Raw genomic sequence first — 23,028 nt, 5'->3', positions numbered from 1 at the left:
CTGAAGGGCTTAATACTTATAATCTCTACCAGCAATATTTTGCCTAACAGTGCACTTTTACTTTTGAGATTGTTTTAGCTTTTACTAACTTAAGCATTTGTTTGTTTTCCTCTAACTATTTAAACTACACAGAAGATCTGCAGTGTCTCTAGTAGTACAAGTTGTTTGCTTATAAGAACATGTTTTAACTGTTTCAGGTTCCTATTTTGTGCCTTACAGTTTGAAGAAAATGTCGTGATCAATTTCCCATGATACTTGCTTTGGATTCACCATTACTATCTGTTTGGTTGATTTATTAAAGGGGGAATCAACAAGCAAAAAAGCCCCTTAAACTGCCTAAGCTTGTGTTGTTATAGCGAGTGTAAATTAGATGGTAGTTAGGTAATTAGCTAGTTGCAGTGATATGGGATGTTTTTTCTCAGTGCATGAATGCCCATTTTTCTGACTTTTCTGTTTTCCTGGTGCTTGTGTTCACAAGGACTTGGTCTCAGTAGAAATTCTGATCTTATGTTATTACTTATGAAGGCAGAGGGTGAAACTGGTCTAGTCCTATTGTTGTAAATGGCAACCTTGGGGAGGGTCACTGTATGAAGGATATACGTGAATCTCTTCTGGCACTTAGTCTTTCATCTCTGTCACACATCATGACAGAGAACATTTATGGCGTATAAAGCCTTTGAAGAAATCCATGTATGTTCTGACTTGATATAATGTTTGGTTTTGTTTCTTACCCCTACTATATGAGCTTATTTTGCTAATTTTACAACATACTGGCAAGTTTATGCTTCTTTCCACCTTGTTACATCAAGATCAAAATGGCACATATAAACCTGAAGTAGCATTTCGGACTGTCACAAGGCATGTATACTGAAGAGATGCTATGCATAAGCACAGGAAAGCTTATAGCTATTTGTAAAAACCTATGAGTTCAGTCTTTTCAGAATAAACTGGTTCAGACTGTCTAATAATGGCGTAATGTCTGCTGAAAACAGGTTATGTGTTCATGCTTGTGATATGGAAACAGGGTGTCTGTTCAAAGATATCTTCACTGGGATCCAGTGGGTCATATATAGTTCTTGGTTTCCAACTTATATCTACCAATGTCTTTCAGTAATAAGGTTATTCAATAAAAGACTTGTTCATCAGGGACAAGAAAGAAAGAGTGGGGGAAAAGAGTCTTCCTGTTGGATACTTCCACTAGTCCCTGGTTCATAAATCTTTGTGTATTGGCCATGATCTTTGAGTGTGTTCTGGAAATCTGATTAGATCCTTTATAGATAATTGTGATTCTTAAAGCCTGTTCAAGATAGCTTTGGTGTCCAAAAGAGATGGTATTTCCTTGTGCAAAATTGTCTTTACCCAAAACATTTTAGAATTTTCATTTAAACTGGGATTTAATTTTTTGGGTGGTTTTTTTTGGATAGTATTGCTTTAAGGGAAAGCCTAGCTCAGGCGTCTGCAAACTATACACTTGAAAGTAAGCAAACTGAAAGCTGTACTCAAGTAACCTGAGTTCAGAGTATAGGATACTTCCTGTGGCAGCATTATGTCATAAATTTATTTTTAGTCCTTAAACACATACTTTCTCTGATGGGATCAGCAGATCTCTTTTTCAATAGAATAACCAGTGCACTTTTTTGACAGTAGGAGTTCTAAATGTGCCAATACATGCATTTCAACATCCTCTTTCCTTTTGTACTGACATACTGTTCTGTCATCTGTGGATTGCTCAGTAATGGGAACAGGTATGTGGAAATTCAGTTGTCTCCCTTTTGCACTCACAACTAATGAAATTCCTCAGAATTCATGAGAAGCTGCTGAGTTGACTCTGAAACAATTCTCACAGGCATGTATAAGCAAGGCATGTAGCACAAGGCATTTGATGTTGTCTTTGGGTAGTGGTAGGTTGGATAAAAATAGGGTTGGCGATTTCCAGGAGGCTGACCTACAGAAGCTCTCTATGGCCCTGGGAGGGTATTCTGATACTTCCTGGGTCTAATGGCTCTGTTGCCCTGTTCATTACCTAACATCTGTTGAACAATTCCTTCTTTTGGAAGTTACTAGCTTTTCCCTGGAGAAAGATCACCAGATAATGGATAAAAGAGGATGTATCTGGAGTGCCTGAGGCAAAGGGTAACCCTGTGCTTCTGGGCACAGTTAAAAAGAGTAAAACAATATTGATGGAAAAAGTGCATCAGTGGGACAGATATGGTAGTTCTAAGCAATGAAGCTTACATCTATAATGCTAACAACAGGTTTCATGAGATCTACTTGTAAGGATCTATTTGGCTTGGAATTCAAGGATTTCCTCAACTTCTTCCCATTTTCTAAGGGGGGAAACAAAGCTTTAATCTTATGGCTTAGTTCTGTATTTTTTTTCCTTACCTGAAGGATTTTTTTACATCTTTCTAAGATTCACAAACATGGGATTGGTGGTCAGCGTAATAATGCCAACTTATTTTTTTTTTTCTGAAGAACTGCTAACATGTAACATGATCTTCATAATCCAGTTTTTCAAGAAGCAGGGGTTTAGAAGAGTGTTCTTCCATAAATTAGTCTCTTAGAATAACTTGAATTGGAAGAGACTCTGGTTATCTGGTGTGACACCCCTCACTCAAAGCAGAACTAAGCTAAAAATTACATTGAACTTCTGAGTTAGATCAGGTTATTCATGGCCTTGTCCAGTCAAGTTTTCAATATATCCAAGGATGGAAATTCCACAACTTTTCTGGACCACACATTCTGGTGTTGACTACCTTCATGGTCAAAAATTGTTTCATAACATCTAATTGGAATATCCTTTATTGCAGTTTCAGTTGTTTTTTGTCCTGTCACTGTGCACTACTGAAAAGAGACTAGCTCTATATTCTGTAATAATGACCTGTTATATATCTGGAGGCACTAATTAGCTTTCTTTTGAGCTGCTGGTGTTCTCATCTGCAGGCTGAACAAATTCAAACTTTGTAGGCTGTCTTCATACATGAGCATATTGGTGGCTGACTGTTAGACTTACTGAGTTCTTGTGTTATTGCTGAGTGATTAATATGGCAGATCAAATTCAGTGTACATATGTGTCTCATGGGGAGAAATATAATCCAAATACATGCTGAAAAAAAAAATGCCTCTACATCAGTCATTACCATTAGTGGGAAAATAAGATCATGGATAGTTTTCTAAACATCTTTACTCTGAAGCAGTTGCAATACTTAATTAAAAAAAACTATAATTAGGAGATAGAGAATGAAAAAAAAAAATTGTGTTAGGACAGAAACTTACTGTTTGTCCCATATATAAACTTGATATAAAGGGGGAAGAGGGAAAAGTATATTGTCTATACAAGGACAGACTAAGTCAAAAAGATGCTTCATTTTGGAGAAGAAACAAGTATGAACAGATTTGATAAAGGCATATAAAATCACAGGTTGCAAGAGGAAGTTTAGCAGGGATGATTAGTTCATATTTCTTGCAGCAGAGGAATTAAAGTAGGAACAGGTTCAAAACAAAGGGGAGTTTATTTTTTATGTGGTGCTGGTGCTTGAGCATGTTCTGTAACTGATTACAATAAAATGCAGTGAAGCCAAAGTAATATTGAAGGAACTAAATGTTCTGCAAGAATGGTTAGATGTGACTTTCTGCTTAGGAGGTTTCTAAGCTGCTTATTGCTGGATGTTGGGAGGACATAGGCAGGGAAAAAGTATTGCAGGATGTTAGCCCTTTTTCAAATGTTCTTTGTCCAAGTATTTTGTGGTGGTCAGAAACAGGATACTGGGCTAAATCAGTCTTTGATCTACACAGTATTGCAATTCTCTTGTTCTTAAAAATAAATGCCATGTAAATGTGATTATGCAGGCAAGGAATTATTAATACTAGCTGGAGACAAGCGAATTATCTCCAGAAATAACTTTGAACAACCACTTCTGTTTCTGATCTCTCAAATTCCCAAGCTACACTCATAACAAATCTTCTTGTGGAAGCCAATCTTGTGCTTTGCTGAAGAGAATATCCTTTTATGTAAATGGCCATAATAGAAGTGGAGGTCCTTCACACAGCCCATAGTTGATTTATGGAATAGTTTGCCGTAAGATGTTGTGGATGCTGAAAATGTGTAAGTGTTCCAGGAGAGGGTGGCGGTTCATGGAGGAGAAATCGCCAGAATATTGATATATATACTCTGAAAAAAAGTAATGTCCAAATTTGTTTAGTAGGAAACAACAACAACAAAAAAACTGGCTTAGGAAGTCCCTCAGCTGTTAATGGTTTGAGACTGGGAGAGTATGTACAGGCTTCCTTATTCTTGCGTAAATCATAACTAATAACTTAATGGAAGCATGAAGATTTTCATATTGTAAATATTATCCTTCCTTTTTCTCTAAGTATTTTTATAAAATACAAGGAAAACCTTCCTAAATATTATTAAAGTTGAGCTTTCAGAAGTTACTAAGTGCCATTATTTAAGCAGTTATATTAACTCTGCATTACGATTTTTTTGTAGTAGGCTACTTCTGTGCAAACTTTTTCAGTGTGAGACAATGAAACATTTTTAAACATCTGCCATTCATAGAACTTGTCCTATATTTTCTATTTTGCACAATCATTTAAAAACAATTTATTTCTTAGAAATCTGTGGAGTAGTTTCCACAAAACATCAAGAATTTCACACACTTTTAGTGTGAGAGAAGTATTATTTCCATCTTATAAATCAAGAGACTGACTCTGAAGCAGTTTGATTCTGTACTTCCTGTTCATTATGAGTTAACGCAAGAATTTCTTATTATCCAGCATCCATTATAGTTTGCACTTAAAAGTATTAGCAGTGTAGTATGGCCTGAACTACTGTACTGGTTACATAATGAGATGGTGGGAGAACTGGTTTTTAGGAAAGATGTCTGACAGTGAGCGGAGGTGCTGGTTTAGGGAATGGTTGGCCAGTCTGTTTTGCAAGTGCTTAAAACCAGTGTAGATATAGGTCTTTGCACATGAGAATCTGTTATATTAAATGTAGAAAGTTTGCTCTCACTTTCCACAGTCTGTGCTTCTGTCTTAGTATGTGTAGTTCCAAACAGATTATTCTGCAAGCTGTCCAGTGAACTGTAATTATACTGCTGTCTTGGTTTGCTGGGTGAGCTACACAAATGCACATACCTGATTTTTTTTATTAAGGGGAGAAACAAAATATTTTTGAGTTGATTTTTGAATCCTCAATTTAAATACTCTTCTCTTCACTTGCCTCATATTAATTGTCATCCAGACACTAGCTTTTTGTTCCCTGCCTTAACCAGAAAATTCTCAGGGGAAGATTTTAAAAAAAATTCTTGAAGTTCATTAAAGACTGGTGATATTACTGTGTTAAGCCAACCACTTGAAAGACACTTGTGAGGATAAAACTGATAAGTTTCTTATTATAATGCATAGAAAATTTTTTATTGTAAAGAAGAATGCTATGGATGAGTAGCTTTTATTTAAATTTATGCATGATAAAGCATTCTAATGCGATATGGTATTAATGCTTTATTGCCTGTTGTCTTGTAAGTCCTAGTGCTTGAGTCTATGAACTGAAACATTTAGCAGCTTGGTTTGTAGTTTGGTAGATAAATATGTATATAATGAAATCCAGCTGTGATGATGGAAAAGATTTTGTAAATGCTCAGATATTAGATACTATATTTTTACTGAAGACAAAAGACACCTTATTATAAAAAAAAGGCTAACTTTTAAAAACTCATGGTAAAATGCCAGCATATTTGTGGAGTAGGTGGTATAGTTTCACAGTTGGACAGTGAAATAATTAAAGAAATAGGAGAACACGTACTCAGGTTGTAGCAGAAATACATACATTTTAGTGAGCTGATAAGAAAAGAACATGTAGCTGTGACTTATTTTGGAATAATTTTAGTTATAACAAAGCTGGTTTTTTGTAGTCATGTTTTTCCATGGCATAGAAACGGAGTTTTCAGTATAGATGCTACCAATTGGCTTTCTAGTCTGATTTTTTTATCTTAAGATTAACTTCTGTTATGTTTCCTAGGGAAGCTCGGGAATTGGTTATTCTGCAATTACATGTTTTGAGGAACTAATTCTTAACTTCCAGTGCCTTAAGGAAGGCTTAAGTCCTTAAAATAGGAATAGCTTTTCTTCTATGGCAATCAAAATGTTTTGTGCATGAATATGAATGCAGTTACGTGTAGCAATTAGGCTCTGTATTAGTATCTAAATTAGCAGCTCTGGAACATAGCCAGCTTGTGGCCAGGAAGGTGGCCAATAGCCTGAGGGAGAAATGTTTTAATTAATATGTAACAACTGCTGGAGAGAGCTCTCATTATCCTGGCAAGCTGCATTTGTAACTTTTCATATTACTTATTTGGGACAGTTGTGATTTCTGTTTTAAAAATGTGGAAGACAATCAGTTGTACCTTTTTCATACTGAGTGAAAAAGTGTAAGAATGCTCGAAAACTTACTTGAGCAAAGCGAAAAATTCCTTGAATCTATTGTATATATTTTATATCTGTCAGTTTCTTCATAGGATCAACATATTGCAGCAAGAATTATCTGCCTTCAGGAAATTAACAATTTACACATGTGCTGTTCTGTTTATATGTTAATTATTTTTGGTGCTAGATTTCCTCACAGAGGATGAATACAGTAAATTTTCTTGAACTATGCATACATGTGAATTTAAACTTCACAAACATTCTTTTCATTAAATAATAGTGCTGTTCATACAAGATACACCAACAACATCTCTCTAAGTCACATCTCCATAGGACACAAAAGCCTTGTATTAACTTCAAGTTAAAGGGGTCCAGTTTCCATTAGGTAGATAAGTGGTGAAGCATGGGCTCCCACTTCTGCAGTTCAATCACAGTGTTGTTCTGAAAGGCTTCAGGTAAGGCCATTGCCCTTCCTCTTAGCTGCCTGTTGAAAATCATGGGAGCCTTTCTTCTCTTTTAGGCTCTGTCTCTCCTTGTTGTGACAAGGAGAGAATCAAGTGATAAGGAAAGCGTATTTCTTTCATTAGTACCTGGAAGCATCAAGAGACAAAGGCAGCATGTTAATTAAATGGAATTTGAGCTGAGCGTTTTCACTTCAGGCTTTTATATACTAATTATTTTATTAGCTCTAGAAGCCATTAAAAAGTACTGTAAACTATTTGATTACACTAAGGAGAATGCTACTTGAATCACAGCCTATGCTAAATTAGGACTGCTGGACTCTGTGGCTTTGAAATAATCTACTTAAACTCTGTTTCAGTTGCCCAGTTTCTTTACCTGTTTGCATGAGTGGGGTGCACATACCTGTCCATGTGAGATTGGATTCCCATAACCAGTAATTTCTGGGCTTGTTTAGTTGCCACAGTTGCCTCTGTGTCATCTTGTACCTAGGCAAGAAGGCTGGTAGGAGGTTCAACCATTCCTTGGTACCTTCCTACCACTGTGAATCTGATGACAGTGAGTCTTGTAATGCTCACTTTTCAAGTTTTAGCTGCCTTTCGCTTGGCCTTGTGGACACACCATGTGGCACAAGTACTCTGTGATTCTTAGTTCTGCCCTGCAAGTCATGCAGAGGTGCTGAGAACTGTTGATGGAGCTACTGTTTATTTGAGGGGGGGGGTGACAGGAAGCTATGGACTTTCTATGTCCAAGTGTTTGCAGTTTCCTTTGGATAGCAGAACTGCAGGGTCTGTATATAGCTCACTCTGGGAAAGATAAGTAAAAAGATGAGGACTCTCATAGAAGTTGAACTTACTTATAAGCTTTGCAACTGGCTGGTCTACAGGCTATGTGAGAGCATTTACTCTCTCTGACTCCTGCTTACAAATTGTAATGGGTACAATGTTATCTTGCAACACCAGGAGCCATCTGGGCTGTAACATGGGACAGATCTCTAAGTCATCTCTTGCCACATCCAAGATGCATTTGAGCCTTTCTTGACTGCAGAGGAAGAGAAAGGACAGACATTTCATAAATTTGGTCTTTGCCTTTCAGTCAGTGTCATGGGAGATCTTGTTTTTCCTAGTCCTTCCTGCTCTCCTTTCATACAGCTCATGTTTCTGCTGCAGAGGTGCAAGCCTGGCAGGGCTATCTTGTCTGGCTTAGTTGTACCCAGGAAATGCAGCAAATACTCATAGAAGTACTTCACTCTTCAAATTGTGCCTTGAAACTCTGTTATATTTATCACATGCTCAAAAAACCTCAATAACATCCCTCCGCCTCACTCCAAACAGTTAGGTCATGGTTCATTGAGATCATTGTTTGCCCTAAAATAAAGGTTTTATTTCTTGCACTCTCATTTCTGTTTTTTCTCTAACCATCTGTTCTCTTTTGTCTTTCACTTACATTGTAAACTCTTTGAAGAAACAATTTTTTTGTTTGCTTGTTTGTTTTGCTCTGTTTTCTTTAGCGCCTTGCACAATGGGGTCTTTATCTATGTGTAGGGCTCATTGGAGCTTTAACAACAGTACTTCTAAGTCTTGGTGTTGATAGATATACTTGCAAATAGTCTTCATTAGGTCTCTTGGTTATATTTTTTTTTTTCAGGTAACTTTAATTGCCCTTATCACTGAATCACAATTATTTAATCTAACTATGTCTTTAGGAAAGATATTCTAAACAACATTCCAGTTACACAGATTTAAACTCATGCTAGGTTGAAAGAGTTCTTCCATCTTCTGTACAATTCAGAAAAGTTAAAATATTTTTTTTCCAATGCATCTTGCATCAGCAGCTCTTTCTACTACCTGTTGAGACCAATTCCACCCCCCACACCCCCCAAATAAACAGGAGCATTTACCCACCTGAATATACTTGTAACTATTGTGTTACAGCAGCTTGATTTACTTTTATGCCCTGGGAGAACTGTTGGGTGTAACATTAGTATCGTGTATTTGGAAGAATGATTAGATGATAGCAGGTAAATGATGTGGTTCTGAACACCTGTATGAAGTGAAGCACAAAGTTGACTTTTAATTTTAAATGAATCAAATTCTCTTCTACCTAAGTTATTTGAAGATATTTTTGCTACAATTGGAATAAAGCCCACACTTTTGGCTGAAACTTCAGTATACTCACCTGAACTGAATCTTAATGATCTAAAGACTTGCTTGTAAACAAAGCACAGTTTTAACAATGTCTGTAAAGCTGGAGCAGTATCAGATGTAGTGACAATTTTCCCTTCATATATGGAAATGGTTGTATTGGCTCAAGTTTTTAGTTTTAAAGTAAAATCATATTCCTAACATATGTATTACAGTATAAAAGCTGATTGATGTTAGTTTACTCATTAATGTTCAGTGTAATCTATTACATCTATGTAATTACGTTAAGATTCGTTATTTTTTTAGCAAACCTAGCTGTTTAAAGTCATTAAAGTCTAGGATTAAATCAAATGAAAAGTGCTAATTGATGTCAGAATGGATATGGAGCCTCAAAGGTATCTTAATGGCATAGTCATCAGTTTTGAATACTAGGTTACTCACTGAAGGAATACTTGAGTTTTAAAAAAAAATAAAAGAAAAGTAATAATAACTTCTGTAGCTATTTGCATTCTTTGAGCTGATAGTCTAAATTAATTGATTATGTAAATTGGTCAGTCTTTTAATTTTTACTATGTTAGGTAAATATATTTTAAAATGTATTTAAATATTTTTTTAAAATAGCTACCCAATTGTTTCACTTTTGTCTATGATTTTATGTTCCTAAACTAAAACAAATACTAGCTGAAAGCTGAAATCACTTGGTCTTCTAAATTGCTGTGTTTTTCTATTCTGCAGCATGGGTGAACTCTCTTTCTATGGGAATGGTCTTCCTCTGTTCTCCAATAGTCAGCATATTCACAGACCTGTTTGGTTGTCGAAAAGTAGCTGTTATTGGAGCTGCAGTAGGATTTACTGGACTTCTTTCAAGTTCTTTTGTGAGGTAAAAAATTTTCTTTACATTCAAGTGTTTTATCAATTTTACATGGTCCCATCAACAGAATATGAAGGAGTAAGCAGTGCTACTTTATATTATGTTAGAGTAGAAACCTTGTTTTATTTGTTTTCATTTTTGTCTTTCAAACTAGGACTTGTTGAAACTCCAAGTGGTACTTTCAACTTCAAAAGTAATTTAAAATATAATGTAACCTCATAACAGCACTCCCTATTTAACAGGAACCACTATATATAAATCTATCAACAGCAAGACTAATGCTATAAGATCAACAGCATTGTCCTGGATAAGCTTCTTGTATGTTTTATTGCTGTGTGCTGTGTTTTAGCAGGTACATAAAGATTGTTTCTGTCTCCTGTCCTCCTCCCCCCATTTGCTTTGAAATCATTGTTTAAATGTTGATAAATATGCCATAGGACCTCCAGAAAGGTGTTAATGTTTCAGTCAAATTTGTTTTTCTATATTCTTACTGGTCCAATTGCCAAACATTGAGACAGTGAAAACCTTGGTATAATGACATATACTTAGGGCTTATTTGCTTTATTAAGAAAATCTCAGTTCGTTCTTGTGTTACTGAAAAAATCTGAACAGTAGTTAAGGTGTTTTCCTCCAGATTACACTTCATTTTGTACATTTCTGTAACTCTTGCAGAATATATCCTAAGAAGTTTAAGAATGGCTGATTTGTTGGACATGCACAGTAGAAGATGAGGAAACAAGAAATTTACTCACTTATTCTAGACATCAGCAGAAATTGATTAGTGAAGATAGGGTAAGAAATAGCAGGAAAGTAAGCTGCAGTTACCTCTAGTTCTCAGTCTGCTTTTTTCCACCCTTAGCAGAATAAGTACAGGAACAATCAAAAGCAAAATTCAGAAGTTTCCTACATAAATTAAAATGTATCTATACAGGCAAGCTTGTGAAAATGTTTTCTGTGCCTGTGCTCTAAACCAGACAGATGTGAGCTGGCTGTGATCTGGACGGCACTGTGTGGCAGCGGTCTGGATCCACACTATGCCCGAGCTAATATGTCTGGTTTGGGCATATGTCCTCTAATGTGAAAACATACCCACAAATTTACAGGAACAGAAGACAAATAGTCCTGTCTTAGGTACTGAGACTAGCGTTTATATTTATTCTTGGAATAACTTACATTTATGGGAAAAAGAAAGCTTTGTTTTCTTGTTACTTGAGCAAATTTCCGATTTTTATTTTATTTTGTGGTTAATCCGAGTGCAAATATTTTGCTTAATTCATTTTATTAAAGCAAACAAAAAACTTCACTTCCTGATATGTTTTAAGAGGGTTGTTGCCACATGTGAGGTAAAAACTAAAATAATGCATCTTGGAAAAGTCTTTCGTCCTCCTTGCTTTCCAATAGTGTGTCAAGTGATGAATACTAAACCAGTCTTTTTATTATAAATTAAACCTCTTGATAACGGGAAGATGTTTTCTTCCTTTGAACAAAATGCTGTCATCTTTCTGTTTCCCTGATATCCAATGGAACAAGGGCATAAAAGAGGCATGCAAAAGGAAGTTATTTTGTAAAGGCTTTAAAAGTATTTTAGTTTATTTGAATTTTGTTTTAGAATTTGAGGAGCACTTTGAGAGGAGAGTTACATTCTTGTTAGAGTACATGCCATGTTAATGTGCATTCTTGGTGTTTCATTGTTACTTACACTAAAATGATTTATGCCTATGATGTTATCAGTTAATTGAGGGAGCATAGTTCAGATATATAAGTCAATGTTCTAACAGTAAAATATTGTACAGTAGATAAATGTAAATATGCTTTACTGCTTTTGTTACATACTGATTTCTTAATATAAATTTATCTCTTAGGAATCTGAGATGTAAAAGTATTTGTAATGCAGGACAATATTTTGCTGTGTGTCATGCTGCAAACTCTGAATGAATCTACAGATAGAAGCAGAAGTTCTCTTTCCTTACTGTATTATGTTCCTCCTCTTGTTTTATAACTTCTGTTTTTATTTTTCTTGGATATTTTCCATTGATAAAGGTAATCAGTCTTTCCCTCTTATGTTGTTTCTGCTGGCTTACCTTCTGTATAATCAGTTTTAGAAATTGATAGTTTAATGTAGAAAGCAACAATATATTCTTTTTCACAACAATACACCAAACCAGAGCTCCTGGTGTCAGACCTTTGTTAGTCAAATACTATTTTCTAAGAGTTTCTGTAATTGCATGGGAAGCTTGCAGAGTCTATTTGGGTATAGAGAGATGCTGGCAGGTAACATCCTATGATGAAAAGCACTATATAAAGCGTTCATACTCCTTGGAAAAAGTTAATATATGGCTAACAGGTTAAATGTTTTTCTATAACTGTTTAAAAAGCAGGTGTTAGCTGACAGAAAAGAGCCCATGGTTCATTGAAAACATAGTATTAAAAAAACCTCATGTGCCACCTCAGAAATCTTGTATAAAAACATTTCTTGCACATTGCCTCCTTCATCTAAATGTAAAAAATGTTCCCTTTGACTTATTAATACTGTAATACTGATTTAATTGATTATACTAACACTGTTACTTCATACTGTTAAAAGGTACTTGTGCAAGAAATCTTAATGTCACGTCTGCCTGTAATCTAATACGATGGCTCGGCTTCATTTCAGTTGTATTGTAGATGGTAATAGTGGAGAACCATGTAATGAACATCCTCCTTAATATGAGCTGAAATGTTTCATTCTTGGTGAATGTTTTTCCTATTTCTTTCTTAGCGTATCCAATATCTGGATCAAAACACTGAATTTAGAATATGTAATAAAAAGGGGATTATTTGTCTAAAAAAAAAATACCTAAAAAGTCTTAAAATTTGCTAACAATGTATTATATTATCAAAACTTGACAGTATTTCTAAGTTTTATTTTTCATTATTAATAATGTTTACTACTGTTGCTATTGTATTTTTATAAGAAATATGTAAATAGCACAGTGAAGAAATGTATACATCGAAACAATCTGTTTTGTTTTTTTTTTCTGAAAAAAATTATAAACCCAGCAATGGTTGAACTTATATTTGATTAATTCACCCTGACAATGATTTTTAAGACTTTATTTTAGTCAGACTATTTGGTGTAATTATACTTAAATATAATTTTTCTTTTTCACCTGTTTGGTGAATTTTATGAAATCTTCAGTGGAAGAAAATAGAATAATTGCTGAATTAAGCTGACACAGTATATTTCAACTGTAAGTGCATACAAACTCTTAACTCATGTCTGTAAATATGTCAATTCATTTAAAAACTGTCTTGCATATGGTAGGTGAATGTGAGCACAGTGTTGTACAAAACACTAACGATGTTTTTATTTTTTTCTTTTGATATAGCACCATTGAACCTCTATATTTCACCTACGGAGTCTTATTTGCCTGTGGCTGTTCATTTGCGTACCAGCCATCCTTGGTCATTCTTGGGCACTATTTCAAGAAACGCCTGGGACTAGTGAATGGCATTGTCACTGCAGGCAGCAGCTTGTTCACCATATCCCTGCCCTTCCTCTTGAGAGCTTTGATCGATTCTGTTGGCCTGTACAACACCTTGCGAGTCCTGTGCATCTTTATGTTTATTCTGTTCCTGGCTGGCTTTACCTACAAACCCCTTGCTTCCAATGCCAAAGACAAGGAGGGAGGAAAGGGGAAGTTCAGGCTTCCTCCTGAAAAAAAGATCTGCAATTTCTCCATTTTCAAAGTTCTCAGTTACCGAATCTGGGCTTTTGGGATCCCAGCTGCGCTTTTTGGATACTTTGTGCCTTATGTTCACTTGGTAAGTGCATGTTTCTTCCTACATATGATGTATTTAAAACTGCAGCTATTTCCCTTGTCTTGTGGACTAAGAAAACGACTAGTGATAGGAAGCAATGTTTAAAGTGCAAGTTGTGTTGGGGAGAAACATGAAATTAATTTTCATGATGTCTGTGATTAAGAGATTGCAGGGCTCTAATCAGAACTACTAGTTGAGCCAGTTAAAATTTTAGTTCCTTGTTCTCAATCTAAGGTTTAAAATACTTTAACCATGAAAAGAGACACTTGAAAAGTATTCTGTACTATTCTGAAGAGAAGTCTTTATTTTGGTACTCAGCTGCATACATTGCCAATGATACTTGTACTTTTCAGAGGAATAATGGAAGGATTAAATAATAGAAAACAGGTAAAACTTCTAATTTTTGTTCCTTTAAGTTGAGGTATGTTTGTTAAAATGTGCATTTTTAGGGTATATTTTATTGACCATTTTCCAGGTTTATTAAAAGGAAAATACTTGGATTTTTCTGTCTCTCAAACTTGAGCTTTGTAGTTTATCACTATATCACTGCTGTAACCGATCCTGTTATCTGGTGCTTCTGGCTGCCAGGTCAGCTGTTTTTTGTGTTGCTGTTTACAGTAACTGATAGAACTTCAGCTTCTGATGGTGGGGAAGCTGTCAATCAGCCATTTCTTATACATGTACTAAAGCTGATTTGTTTCCCTAGCAGAATTTTTTTTCTGTAGTATGCTGTTAATCTAAGAGATTTTGATGCAACTGGGAGATGCATTACATGAAATTACAGTGCACAAGGCGAGGAAGGTGCCAAGGAGCTGTGAACCAGGGGTGTCACCAACAGGTATTTCCCAGTTCAGTGAAAGAACAATGGTCTCCACCTGGCAGAAGAAGACCAAAATGGATGTGGGAACCCAGACAGAGCTCCCACGGAAGGAGGCAATGGTGCAGGTCGCAGGCTGCAGGGAATGCTGCAGCGTCTCTGTGGTGTCAGGGGGCTGTGTACGCTGTGAGCAAGTAGATGATCCGCTCGGCTGAGCGGCACAGCTGCAAAGGCAGGTTGAAAGGCTTCAAGCTGAAGTAGAAAGGCTTAGGAGCATTCAGGAGGCTGAAATGGAGATAGACTGGTGGAGCCAGGCTCTGCCTTCCCTGCAACAAAAATGGGAGCACCTGCTGGAGAGCTCCCAGGATCGAGAGACCCCTGTACTCTGCCCCTCTCAGGTGGAAAACAATAACCTAGAGGAGAGGAGTGAGTGGAGGCAAGTCTATGGCTGTGGCAAAAGGTGAGTGCCCTCCTTGCCTGCCTTGCCTCCACAGGTGCCTCTGAGCAATAGATATGAAGCCCTAGGGGAATACAGCTGGTCCAATGGGGATGTGGTGGAGAGGCAACCTATATCAGAGGTCCCACCACAGTCAGAAAAACCTGACAGGTGTATAGCTACCTCCTCCACAAGGAAGAAGAGAAGAGTTTTAGTGGTTGGAGACTCCTTCCTAAAGGGATCTGAGGGCCCAATATGCAGAGCTGACCCCCATCACAGGGAGGTCTGCAGCCTGCCTGGAGCCCGAATCAGGGATACCACCAGGCAACTCCCCAACCTGGTGAAGGCCACAGACTACTACCCCCTGCTGATCTTCTAGACAGGTGGGGAAGAAGCTGCATCCCGTAGTCTGAGGGGGATGAAGAAAGACTACAAGGCCGTAGGACAGTTGGTGAAAGAGTCTGGGGCACAAGTTGTTTTCTCCTCCCTCCTTCCATTTTCAGGTGATGACGTGGGATGGAATAGTAGGATTCTCTCTATTAATGCCTGGCTACGAGACTGGTGCTACAGGCAGGGCTTTGGGTTCTTTGATAATGGCTGGTTTTATAAGACACCAGGTGTGACAGTGATACATGGGAAAGGTTTATGTCGTAGGGGCAAAAGGGTTCTGGGACAGGAATTAGCAGGGCTCATTCGGAGAGCTTTAAAGTAGATTCGAAGGGGGAGGGGGTAGTAGCTGGGCTTGCACCACTGGGGCAACGCTCTAGTGTTGAGGTAGACCAGGAAGCCTCCCATCCCCCTGGAGTGAAATCGGTGTGCTCAGCTCGCTCCCTGAAATGCCTGTACACCAATGCACGCAGCATGGGGAATAAACAGGAGGAGTTGGAAATCCGTGTTCGGTCGGGGGGCTATGGTCTAGTGGCAATTACAGAGACTTGGTGGGAAGTCTCGCATGACTGGAATGTGGTCATGGATGGCTATGTCTTGTTCAGGAAAGACAGGCCGCTAAGGAGAGGTGGTGGAGTTGCTCTTTATGTGAGTGAGCAGCTAGAATGTATTGAGTTCTGTCCAGAGGCAGATCAGGAGCGAGTTGAGAGTTTGTGGGTGCGAATTAAGGGGCAGGCTGGCAGGGGTGATACTGTTGTGGGTGTCTATTACAGGCCACCAGATCAGGATGAGGAGGGTGATGAGGCCTTCTACAGGCAGCTGAGAGCAGTCTCTCAATTACAGGGCCTGGTTGTCATGGGGGATTTCAACTACCCTGATATTTGCTGGGAGGCCTACTCAGCCAGCCATCCTCAGTCCAGGAGGTTCCTCCAGTGCATTGATGATAACTTTCTGATGCAAATGGTGGATGAGCCAACTAGGAGAGGAGCGCTGCTGGATCTGATCCTCACTAACAAGGAGGGTCTGGTGGAAGAGGTGAAGGTTGAGGGCAGCCTTGGTTGTAGTGACCATGAGATGGTAGAGTTCAGGATCTCATGTGGCAGGACCAGAATAGCTAGCAGAATCACAACCCTGGACTTCAGGAGGGCCAACTTTGGCCTTTTCAAGCAATTGCTAGGGGAAATCCCATGGGACAGGGTACTAGAAGGTAAGGGGGCCCAAGATAGTTGGTTAGCTTTCAAGGACTGCTTCTTCCGAGCTCAAGATCAGAGCATCCCAGCAGGTAGGAAGTCAAGGAAGGGTACCAGGAGACCTGCATGGTTAAACAGGGAACTGCTGGGCAAACTCAAGTGGAAGAAGAGGGTGTACAGATCATGGAAGGAGGGGCTGGCCACTTGGGAGGAATATAAGTCTGTTGTCAGAGGATGTAGGGAGGCAACTAGGAAAGCTAAGGCCTCCTTGGAATTAAACCTTGCAAGAGAGGTCAAGGACAACAGAAAGGGCTTCTTCAAATACATTGCAGGTAAAGCCAACACTAGAGGCAATGTAGGCCTACTGATGAATGAGGTGGGGGCCCTGGAGACAGAGGATAAAAAGAAGGCGGAGTTACTGAATGCCTTCTTTGCCTCTGTCTATACTTTTGGAGGCTGTCCTGAGGAGCCCCGGACCCCTGAGGCCTCAGAAGAAGTCAGGATAGAGGAGGAATCTGTCTTGGTTGATGAGGGCTGGGTCAGGGACCAATTAAGCAATCTGGATGTCCATAAATCCATGGGCCCTGATGGGATGCACCCGTGGGTGCTGAGGGAGCTGGTGGAAGTCATTGCTAGGCCACTCTCCATCACCTTTGCTAAGTCGTGGGCAATGGGAGAGGTGCCTGAGGACTGGAGGAAAGCGAATGTCACTCCAGTCTTCAAAAAGGGCAAGAAGGAGGACCCGGGTAACTATAGACCGGTCAGCCTCACCTCCATCCCTGGAAAGGTGATGGAACAACTTGTTCTTGGTGCTGTCTCTAGGCACATCAAGGATAGGGGGATCATTAGGGGCACTCAGCATGGATTCACCAAGGGGAAGTCATGCTCAACCAACTTGATAGCCTTTTATGAGGATGTTACCTGGTGGATAGATGATGGTAAAGCAGTGGATGTGGTCTATCTTGATTTCAGTAAAGCGTTTGACACGGTCTCCCACAGCATCCTTGCAGCTAAACTGGGGAAGTGTGGTCTGGATGATCAGGTAGTGAGGTGGATTGTGAACTGGCTGAAGGAAAGAAGCCAGAGAGTGGTGGTCAATGGGACAGAGTCCAGTTGGAGGTCTGTGTCTAGCGGAGTCCCTCAAGGGTCGGTACTGGGACCAGTACTATTCAATATATTCATTAATGACTTGGATGAGGGAATAGAGTGCACTGTCAGCAAGTTCGCTGATGACACCAAACTGGGAGGAGTGGCTGACACACCGGAAGGCTGCGCAGCCATTCAGAGAGACCTGGTCAGGCTGGAGAGTTGGGCGGGGAGAAATTTAATGAAATATAACAAGGGCAAGTGTAGAGACCTGCATCTGGGCAAGAACAACCCCATGTACCAGTACAAGTTGGGGGCAGACCTGTTGGAGACCAGCGTAGGGGAAAGGGACCTGGGGGTCCTAGTGGACAGCAGGATGACCATGAGCCAGCAGTGTGCCCTTGTGGCCAAGGCGGCCAATGGCATCCTGGGGTGTATTAGAAGGGGTGTGGTCAGCAGGTTGAGAGAGGTTTTCCTCCCCCTCTACTCTGCCCTGGTGAGGCCGCATCTGGAATATTGTGTCCAGTTCTGGGCCCCTCAGTTCAAGAAGGACAGGGAACTGCTAGAGAGAGTCCAGTGCAGAGCCACGAAGATGATTAAGGGAGTGGAACATCTCCCTTATGAGGAGAGGCTGAGGGAGCTGGGTCTCTTTAGCTTGGAGAAGAGGAGACTGAGGGGTGACCTCATTAATGTTTATAAATATGTAAAGGGCAAGTGTCATGAGGATGGAGCCACGCTCTTCTCAGTGACATCCCTTGACAGGACAAGGGGCAATGGGTGCAAGCTGGAACACAGGAGGTTCCACATAAATATGAGGAAAAACTTCTTTACGGTGAGGGTTACTGAACACTGGAACAGGCTGCCCAGGGAGGTTGTGGAGTCTCCTTCTCTGGAGACATTCAAAACCCGCCTGGACGCGTTCCTGTGTGATATGGTCCAGGCAATCCTGCTCCGGCAGGGGGATTGGACTAGATGATCTTTCGAGGTCCCTTCCAATCCCTAATAATCCTGTGATTCTGTGATTCTGTGAAATGTATCTAGCTGGCACTCACTGCACTGCTTAAATGGTGAATTATTTTTGAATGGCTTCCTGGTGGTGCTGTCTAAGCTGAAGTGGTGCAAACCAAAAGGCTTAAAAGAGAAAGGGGGGGAAAAAAAGTCCACAACCTGCAATGGGATGCTCTATTTAGCCTGTTACAATTGTTTTTAAGAGTATTTGAGTAGAACTAGTACCCACTATGAAACCAGAAGCGTCATATTAGTATTTATTATTTATCCATGACAGAACAGTAAGATTCATGATAATAAATGTCTTGAATGCTGTCAAAAATCTTCAACTCCTTAAAAGCCTATGAGTTTGTATGCAATACAGCAAGTGGTGTCACTGCTTCCTGGTAGCACATTGGTTAGGTTACTGAGTCTGTATTTATTTATATACCAAATTAGGTATTTATTTATTTTTAAAATTACCTTACAGAGGGGGCTAGTTTGTTTTTGAGCAGCTGTGAACTGACTGTTATTCCTGGTTAGTTCATGTTACTAGTTTTTATTTGTGTAAATCTAATTCTATAACTCTTAGAATTAGACTATTTCAAAGGACTAGACAATATGATGACTGGGCTATTGTGACATGTTATTCTATTTCCCCAGAAGTTTTGTGGAGATGTTTTGAAATAGTGTTCAGATGAGTAGAAGGGAAGTGTTGTAGAGAAAGCTATTGGATAGACTGTAAATGATCGTTAACACTTGCAGAGAACTGAAGAACCAAGGCTATACATGTAGCCATGTAGAACCTCTAAAATACATTTATTTAACAAAAAGCTTGTAATTTTTTTCCAGCCTGCTTGTACAAATGCTTCTTGTTTCTAGATTGGACTAAAGCTGCTGGTTAACTTGTAGGGGATAAAATCCTTTATCTTTTTTTATATTATATGATTTTTCTTTTTATAGTGTGCTTTAATTCCTGTTGAGTGTTCCACCCCCCGCCTGCCCATATCAGATTGGCACAAATTCTGATGGTGAAATACATCTCCAGTACATGAAAACAACTTGATCAAGGCTGTTTCTAATATAATGCTTGATAACACTATGAAACTATTCCAAAGTACAGTTAGAATCTAATATTTTAAAGATTACCTCAAAATTATATAGTAAGGGATTTAAGTTCCAGCATTTTTTTTTGGCTCAGATTCAGAGGAACCATGAAGCTTAACTATTTATAAAATAAATCCTCAATGGTAGTCAGTTTGCTTTGTATGCCACTTTTGAGAGGGGAAGCTTCACCAGCTGTTAGGAACTCTTCACTGGTAAGTTTTATTATCAAAACCCCTTCCTGAAACCCACAAGATTTTGTTTTAATTTACTTGTGTCTAAATACTAAATTTTACTGTATAATTCTCTAGTCCTCCTGTAAACCAGAGAGGAAAATCTTAAACAATGTGTAGTAAGCTCCCACTACTATTAAATAAAACCATTCTAAATAAGAAGCTTAGCTTTTATTCTTGGCTTTGCAGATAGCATTATTAAATGGAAAATAGCTTGATTTTTTTTGTTTAGTCTTTTAAAACATCTGATCATTTATGATTGATTTCTAACCAAAACTTAATTTAGGTACCTTTCAATATACACAAAGAGTACATGGCGGATTGGGGTACTACTTAACTTGTGCTTTGTACCCAGGACTTTTGACCATATTCTGAAATATTTAAAGCCTAAACCAAACTTTGATCAGTGAGCACGATAGGGATGGTAAGAAACAGTACAAATCGGAATAAAATTTCATGTATTTATTTAGACTGATAAGAAACTACGTAGGTACAATCAATGTCAGATTTCTGTTTGGTTACGTATATGGTCCATTAAGTACTATGTAAGTGCCCACTAATCTTTCAGAAAGCTTGACATACAAATAGTTTAATAAAATAATCCCTGGCTTTACTGATGTTGAAATGGAAAATTAAAACTTGAATTTCATAAATAGCAGTACTTCTACTTCCAGAACACAAGACTTTTCTAACCTTCAGTCTTGGATAAGTGATCAGGATGAAAAGAGTTTAATACCTGCAGGTTTAGTGGTGGACTTTGCAGTGCTAGGCTAACAGTTGGACTTGATGATCTTAAAGGTCCTTTCCAACCAAAATGATTCTGTGACATATATTTAAGATTATTTTATAATTACTTTGTGTGTGACTACCAAGGTAGCAGAGTTCTTTGACAGAAAGCAGGAGTTCATATCTCTGGGTTGGAGGATGCAGTCATAGGACTAACAATAAACTTGCTGCTTGGGGCTTAAAGAATGAAGTGTTCTCACAGCTAAACCCACCATTTCTGTAATTATTTCTACATAAACCTAAACTCATTCAAGAATTTAGGTCTGCTTTTAGAACTAAGCAAGCACTCATCCCTCTAACTCAAATTTAATAATTTCAAAAAGAAGGGAAAATCTTTTTGAGTTATTTATTTTTATGAAAACATGAATAAGTGAAGAGCCATAGCATTACTTGTTGGTGTGCAGTGATGTATGCTGGGGGAACTATTTAAAACCTTAGAAAGTCTCTGTGGATCTGTATTTGAGAAAGTTAATAGATCAGTGTTTATGAAGGAACAGCATGGATTCTGCCCTTCAACACAGATACTTCAACTCCAGTAGATAGCTCTGGACTCTTTTTGTCCTAGTTTTGTCTGCTTTTGATAAAATCCACACTTTATGTACCTCCAGAAGTACATAAAAAAGTACATACTTCAGATAAGTCAAAGGCTATAAGAAAAAAATAACTTTTTGCTTCCTCAGCTTTTGAAAATGAAAGTGACTATTGTTTCGTTGTTTACTGCATTTTTAAAAATTGTAGTAATACTGGAAAAGGGATATGATACTTGAACAAGTGACAGCTTTCGTTATGCTAACTCTTGAGAGTTTCCCACTGTTAGGGATGGCCAACAATAGCCAGACTGCTAGAATGGGAGGCTGGTTGCAAGTGCCCTGAGAAAACAAGGCCAGGTGTCGGGTCCTGCACTTGGGGCACAACAAACCCATGCACAGACAGCTACAGGCTTCGGGAAGAGTGGCTGGAAAGCTGCCTGGTGGAAAAGGACCTGGGGGTGTTGATCGATGGCCAGCTGAATAAGAGCTGGCAGTGTGCCCAGGTGGCTAAGAAGGCCAACAGCATCCTGGCTTGTATCAGGAATAGTGTGGCCAGCAGGACTAGGGAAGTGATCGTCCCTCTGTACTTGGCACTGGTGAGGCCATACCTTGAATACTGTGTTCAGCTTTGGGCCCCTCACTACAAGAAAGACATTGAGGTGCTGGAGCGAGTCCAGAGAAGGGCAACAAAGCTGGTTGAAGGGTCTGGAGCCCAAGTCTTATGAGGAGCAGTTGAGGGAACTGGGGTTGTTTAGCCTGGAGAAAAGGAGGCTGAGGGGAGACCTTATTGCTGTCTACAAGTACCTGAAAGGAGGTTGTAGAGAGGAGGGTGTTGGTCTCTTCTCCCAGGCAACAAGTGGTAGGACAAGAGGAAATGGCCTCAAGTTGCATCGGGGGAGGTTTAGATTGGATATCAGGAAAAACCCACTGAAAGGGTTATCAAACATTGGAACAGGCTGCCCAGGGAAGTGGTGGAGTCACCATCCCTGGAGGTATTTAAAAGATGAGTAGATGTGGTGCTTAGGGATATTGTTTAGTGGTTGACTTGGTAGTGTTAGGTTAATGGTTGGATTCGATGCTCTTAAAGGTCCTTTCCAACCAAAATGATTCTAAGATTCTATGACTAAAACACACCTATACATGGAACCTCATACCCACAACTCTTCCTGTAGCCCTTGGACATGGTTCCTGTACTTAGCATGTCCCATTTTTTCTACCTGGAAAGGCAGTTTCTGCCAGTGTTGGGTGCTCTTGACCATGTGATAAGACAGGTGCCTCAGGCCCTACTGGTTAGGGTCCTTGTTTGTTACCACTCAGGTCCATGGTAACTGTAGGTTGCAGACTTGGTGTGCTCCAGTCACTGCACACCAGCTGCTGGCTGCTGGCTTGGCACAGTGGCAGAGCTCCTAATGTCCCAGGCAGGGTCTGAGTGCTTCTGAGGCCAGCCCTGATTTCTGCTTGTCTCGTGTTTTCTGAAGCATATAGGAAAGGAGGATGCATGTCATGAAACTTGGAGTAAGAAAGAAATAAAAGCTTGTTTGGGGCTTTGGAATAATAGAATTAGCCAAGTCTTTGCCATTTTAACCAGCTGTACTGTATTTGCTAGAGTAAAAGCTGTTAAAAACACAGAAAATAACCTGCTCATGAACTAGGCTCTAACTAAAATTAAACAAATCAACAGATTAATTATATGGCATGCTAGATAGGATTCATATCAAGGAGCTGGCAAGAATTACCAGTTCCTGACTGGTAGACATCAGGTGCATGT

At 39.0% G+C, this 23,028-nt stretch overlaps 1 protein-coding gene across 2 annotated transcripts in view; it reads left to right on the top strand.

Moving 5' to 3' along the window:
• The window catches only part of SLC16A10 (solute carrier family 16 member 10), an 83,741-nt gene that overhangs the window by 34,508 nt on the left and 26,205 nt on the right, over window positions 1-23,028 (top strand). For both annotated transcript variants that reach the window (XM_068411541.1, XM_068411532.1), the window contains 2 exons: window positions 9,768-9,912; window positions 13,272-13,707. In XM_068411541.1, coding sequence (XP_068267642.1) covers window positions 9,768-9,912; window positions 13,272-13,707 — 581 coding nt within the window. The remainder of the gene's footprint in view (window positions 1-9,767; window positions 9,913-13,271; window positions 13,708-23,028) is intronic.

Source organism: Nyctibius grandis, chromosome 1 (genome assembly GCF_013368605.1).
Source record: "Nyctibius grandis isolate bNycGra1 chromosome 1, bNycGra1.pri, whole genome shotgun sequence".
Classification (NCBI taxonomy): Eukaryota; Metazoa; Chordata; class Aves; order Nyctibiiformes; family Nyctibiidae; genus Nyctibius; species Nyctibius grandis.
This window is presented reverse-complemented; position numbering and strand designations above follow the sequence as displayed.